Source organism: Falco naumanni, chromosome 6, assembly GCF_017639655.2.
Source record: "Falco naumanni isolate bFalNau1 chromosome 6, bFalNau1.pat, whole genome shotgun sequence".
NCBI classification, from domain to species: Eukaryota; Metazoa; Chordata; class Aves; order Falconiformes; family Falconidae; genus Falco; species Falco naumanni.
In genome coordinates, this window is record NC_054059.1 from 54,713,614 (window position 1) to 54,719,613 (window position 6,000).

Sequence of the window (6,000 nt, forward strand, 5' to 3'; positions counted from 1 at the left end):
AGAGGGCATCTCAGTGCTGGGGTAAACCACAGGCTGGTAAATTTTAAACAATGTGTTACAGTTTCTTTAGTAAGTCAGCAGAAGTCTTGCTGTCCTTCATCATGAGGGTCCTCAGCAAGAATAAAATGCTTCCCAGTGTGTTGAATCTGTCCTTTGATGTCAGTAGGATGACCAGCACAATGGTATCACTCATTAAGAGCAAGAGTTATTTCCAGAATCCAACATAAAATTTAAATTTTGGTAGGAGATGGGAGGAAGCCCACTATAGACAGGATAAATCTGTGTGAATATATAAAAATCAATTAATAGTGTATTTCAGTTTTCAACTGTTTCTTGCAGTGATTAAAATGAAAAGTATCTCAATAGCAGATAAGCAGTGGAAGTGATTGTGAACAGTGAGAATAGTCTAAAGAGGAAAGTTCCCAAATGAACCAAGTACAGAAAAATAATCAAACAATAGAAAGTAGAATGCGCTGTCAGTGGTGAAAGGTGAATTACATTTGTATTGTTGGTTGCACTAAACTAAGGTAATAGTAAGTTTTTAAAATCAAATTGATAGACTAATAGTATGTCATCACATTTACATTTTAAAAGTTGTCTTTCCTTATACAGTTTAACAAAACCATATACAACTATTATTGCAAAGTAATTAGATATACAGGCTTACTGGTCTTAGTTCTGAAATTTATATCCAAGACAGAAGAGTTTGAAGAAAGTCACAATGCAATCAATGTCTACTTCATTTTCTACACTATTTCTATTTACAATCTCTTTTAATACAGGGAGAGCACAGTTTCTAAATTAATCCTAGCTAAAAGAGTCTTTCTGAGCTTAGAAAGAAAATATTCTAACAAATGTATGCTCTCTTGAGTGTTCATTCATGATAACTGTACTTAAGGAAAAAATGTGTGTTTGGCCTGGGGAAATAAAGATGTTTTGAATAGAGTTAAGTATGCAGACTGTCTGCCGCACATGGAATAGTAATTAGAAGAAGAGATTATTAATGCCTCTAGTATTTATGACCTAATCCACAATTCGTTTCATTAAGCTCTGTCAGCCTAAGGATATGTGACCTGATCTTTATCTTTCTTGTGTCAGTCTTATGCTGGAATTGCTTCACTGACTCCTCTAAAGTCTCTCTTGACTTACACATGAAGGCGAACTGGAAGCAGGATCAAGGCATTGTGTCTCACTTTAAAACCCTTTTTTTCCTCAGTCTAGTGGCACAGACAGTGGTATAAATCATGAGGAGCTGAGATGAAAGTGAATGGACCACAACAGCGTAAAATAGGTTCTTGATTAAAATTATGTCCTCTGTGCCTAGTTGTTGACTAGAGAACTTTGGCATAGGCAGCACTTTACCCAAAGCAAGTGGGAGACAGCCTACTGCAAAGCAACACGGATCTTTTCAAAGCACTTCAGACAGATAAGTCATGCTCCAACCAAAGTATTAATTAGGTTGCTTAGATAAAGTTTTAGCTACTTTAGTTCTTCTACTAGTTGTATTGGGCTTTCTGTTTTAAGAACTTGACCTGTCCACCAAGTTGTTTCTATTCATCCCAGCAGAGTCAAACAAGGAGAAAGCAAGAACAATGGAAAAGCTTTTCAGCTATTTTTAATTTTTCCTTTGTTATTATTTTTGAGTTTTCTTTACTAAATAAAAGACAAGAAGTATCATTCCTTCCCTTTCCACATCTTTGGCTGCTGGCAAATGGGATTGGCCTCACTTGTTCGTGGGGAGGATTCCCACCCGTGGGCATATAGTTGGATCTCTCACAGCAGCACAGCAGGTCTCTACCCTACCCCTGGCCAAAAGTCCCCTTGGAGCCAGCATGTAGGGACATGCCCAAAGGCAACGTCCACAGCACCAATTATTCTCATTTAATCTTGCACTGCAGCAAACCAATGCATGTTAGAGCAACTCCTGTGCTAGGCTGAGTTTTGACCTATGATTTGCGTTGTGACCTGAGCTTGGCAGAGCTGTCTGGAAGGAGCTTTCAAACTGCAAATGGTTCTTTGTAACGCTGTTTGCCAAGCCAAGTAGAGGGTGTGGCTTTTGTTTTGTTTTGTTTTGAGAAGTTACAACAGAAGATCTGTTTTGTATTGCCTGTGTATTCAATTTGTAGATCAGAGAACAGCAAGGTAATTCTCTTCCTTAAGTTAAAGTCCTTCATTTCTAAAAGCATCTGGCAGCAAGTCCTAAACTGCTGACAACCTTCTGTAAGTCTGTTAAAATAAATGAAACTGCATCAGTTTTCACTAGCGGAGAACTTAGCTGAGGATGTTGAGCATAATATATACATTAATAGTATATTTGGTTTTCTTAGTAGATTCTCCAAATGCAGGTCCAGCTTGATGGTATTTATGTATTTTTAAAAACATATTTATTTATTTTTCTTTAGGACTTGGCCTTTCATTATCAAGAGTCCTAAGCAATATAAGAACCTGTCTTTTATGGATGCAATGAACAAATTCAAATGGTCCAGATCGGAGGGTCTCTCCTATAATGAACTTGTGCTTAAACTACCAGTGAACGTGAGATGTTCAAAAACAGATAATGCAGAATGGTCGGTAAGTCTGAGTAGACAACAGTGCCATGAAACAAATGTGATTTACTGTCCTTTATTGCATATGAATAAGTACCTGGTTATACGTCTTCAGACTGTTTACACAGCTATTTTACATTTACATACAATAACAAATGATGAGAATGTGTTTTTGGCACTTTCATCTAACTCAAGTCCTAGAAGTATTTGGAAAGAATAGAAAAATCGGAGCTTTGATCAGCAGTTGGGATCAGTAACAGGAGTATGGAGTCTTTCAGTGTGTCTGGGTCTGATCGGAGACTCACTGTATCTGTGCAGATTAGGTGACCAAGTTAGAAAGCCGTTTTCCCTTGGCTGCCTCACTGTTCAGGGACTTATGTTAGGGTCTTGTGATGGATGAATCAAAATCCCTACATCAGGTTGGTTTGTTCTCTGAGGCACTCTGTAGGGGGAAGCTTACTGACTGCATAAGGAAGCCTCGGGAATCTAACATCTTAACTCAGCTATCTAGACTATCTGAAATTATATAAGTACTCTTCCAATATCTCTTGGGTTTTTGTTGGTCTTGTGTCTAAAATGTCTATAGTATTGGGCCAGAAAACATACATTTGGATTGTCTGTTTCCTTTGTGCACCTTTGGAAGATTTTATCTTCTATAGCTTTTTTTTTCCACTTCTCCTTATGAAAAAAAACCCTATAAGATAACAAAATAATTCCTGGGTAAGTTATTATTTATTGTAAATGTCTATTGGTACTTTAACAGGGCTGCTGGGAAAAGCTGTCATTTTTAGTGTCGATATGTGTTTATAAAGAACTACTAGTGCATGTAGTATCATCCCTGAAGCAGATGCTGAAAAATACATATTTCTCCGTGAACTCCTCTACAGAGTCCAAATTAAGATTCCATTTTAATTTTTTGAGCTTTTTTGCTTAGAAGGGGAGATTCTCTTGTACTGGCTTATGTCCTACCGTGATTTTAGTCCAGCCTAGTAGCTGATACAAGATACTCCTGATTAAATACTTCCTAGGAAAGGACCTTTGCCTCATTCTCCTCACCCCACAAAACAACCCACGCCACCTCGTAGCAGGTCACACAGTGCTTTCAGTTTGCCCTTCCTACAGTGGCGTTCTCAGGGCTTTTCAACATCAATCAGACTATTCTGCCTACGGGATGTCAATGAAATATCGTGTGCTATAAGTAATCAAAGAGGTTGTTTCTTTCTAATATTTGTCCCACTACAGACCTTCAAAGAAAAGCAATTATTGACAGTACATGTAACCATTCACCAGTTTTGGTTAAACTTCTTGACCTCTGTAACTGCTGGCCAGTAGCAGCAGTGCAGGCACTCTTTCACTAATTATTTGTCAGAAAGCACACATTTTATCAAAAGGGGGTAGGCTGCCTTTTTTTTTTTTTTTTTAATGGTATGCTTTCTGGAAAATGCTGTTCCCGTTTATCTTACAGGATGAAGGAATAATACGACTTAAAAAATGCAGTCAAAAAGTGAGCTCAGTGGAACTGGGAGTGCTTAGTTCTTCCTTTTAATCATAGTTTCCTATGTCAAATGACTAGGACGTATTCATCAAAGCTAAGATTAGGACTCTTTCCTTTCCCTTCCTTTATTAGTGATGCTACATTAAATTGGCCATCCTCATCAAAATCAAGAGCAGATTCAACCTGAATAGCCAAACAATCAGTGAGTTGTTACAAGGAGGAAAAAACTTGAAGCAGAGGAACTGAGTTGAAAATACCCTCATCCTTCTGTAGGGATGATCTCTTGATCAGTTTCAGCTTCGTGTTGTGTTTGCTAAGATTAAGTCAATATTTAGATTATTTTTTTCTGCAGTGCAGGATAATTGCAACATGAAAAAAACACAAAGGAAGCACATGCTATGCAGGTGGGCATTCAAACTTTCAAAAACTTTTGTGCCCAGGAGCTTGCTTTTTGCAGAGCTTCTGTAACATGTAGAGAGTACATTTAGGAAAAGCATAGCCATGCAGTGTACCCAAATCTCTCTAATTTCACATCAAAACCATGGCAGGCAGGTAGTTTTGTCCAACTCCATAAAAATTGCACTGAATTCTAAGGGAAAAGTAAAAAATACTTAATATATAGAAATATAACGCTGCTGTAGGTGACTTTGCTTGAGCAAGGACATTGGACCTCTGGAGATCCCTTGCAACTCCAACCAATCTGTGATTCCGTGAAATAATGTGTACACAATTAACTGCCTTGTACATGCAAGTGTAATCCTTGTACATACAGATGAATGCATTCAAATATCTTCCAATATCCCTAGAGCACTGTAACACTGTAAACTTCCACTTTTATCTACCAGAAAGATAAAAACAAAAAACCCAAACTAACTAAAAAATTCCAGAAAGGAAAATAAGGTCACACAAATCAACCAACAGAAGCCTAACCTTGCTTTACTGGAGAGGGTGCTGGGTGTGTACAGCTGTTCCCAAGCTGAGAGCGATGGATGCACACGCTGGCTGATCATTTGGCATGCAATATATTTTTTTACTGAGCTTGATGTCTCAACAGTAAGAGTCATAACCCCAGTACAAAACTAACAATAGATTCTCACGCAAGCTGCCAACTAGGTAGAGAGCAAAATACAGATTTCTAATTTTATGTGATAAAACTCTGATAATTTTTTATTATTTTAATTGCAGATCCAAGGCATGACAGCTTTACCACCTGAAATAGAGAGACCGTACAAGACAGAACCAATAACATGCAGCTCATCTTCCTGTTTATGTTGCAGTTTATTCCTCACCCTGTTATTTGTTGTATATGTCACAGCCAGTACCCTAGGAAACATTGGGTCCTCTGTATAATAAATTTTATTCATTTGTGTTCTGTATGCCATGTGTTCGGATGTGTTTGCACTGTTGCTATTGTAGATTTATTTTTTTACCTATTAATAAACTAAATTTGCCATTTGAAAATAAAGTGTGTGCTTCCTCTGAAAACTGTGGGGTTTTTGGTTTTCTATGTAAAGTATGTATAAAACACAGAAGGTACACTGGCACGTTGCATATTGAAATCTTTTCCTGTACCATTTTCTTACACTTTGTCCTGGCTCTTTCACGTGGTGTTTTCAAAATCAACTATGTATATGGGTAAAATTAATAAACTAAAAGCAACTGAGTTAATCACATTAAACCTGATGTGTGCTGTATTATTTTGTCTTGGTTCTTGACATCTGCAGGTTATGAAATTACTGCTGCATGGACAGGTCTTGCAAACTTGTATTTGGGTATGTTTGACTGGCACGGCCATAAAGCTACAGGAAGGATTCATTCAGGGAGGACATCTCTGGGAGCAACACACTGCAGACTGTCTCAGCTCCTGAGAGAAGCAGGCACTATGGTTGTGAAAGGGATGAAAACACAGGCAGAACCTCAGATCTCCCCATAATCATTCCTGTATGAGTCCTTTGACTC

General features: G+C 37.9%; 1 protein-coding gene across 2 annotated transcripts in view; it reads left to right on the forward strand.

Moving 5' to 3' along the window:
* MOXD1 (monooxygenase DBH like 1) overlaps positions 1-5,719 on the forward strand; it is a 51,782-nt gene extending 46,063 nt beyond the window's left edge. For both annotated transcript variants that reach the window (XM_040598056.1, XM_040598057.1), the window contains exons 11-12: positions 2,403-2,571; positions 5,227-5,719. In XM_040598056.1, coding sequence (XP_040453990.1) covers positions 2,403-2,571; positions 5,227-5,391 — 334 coding nt within the window. In that variant the 3' untranslated portion in view covers positions 5,392-5,719. The remainder of the gene's footprint in view (positions 1-2,402; positions 2,572-5,226) is intronic.
* The last annotated feature ends 281 nt before the right edge of the window (positions 5,720-6,000 follow it).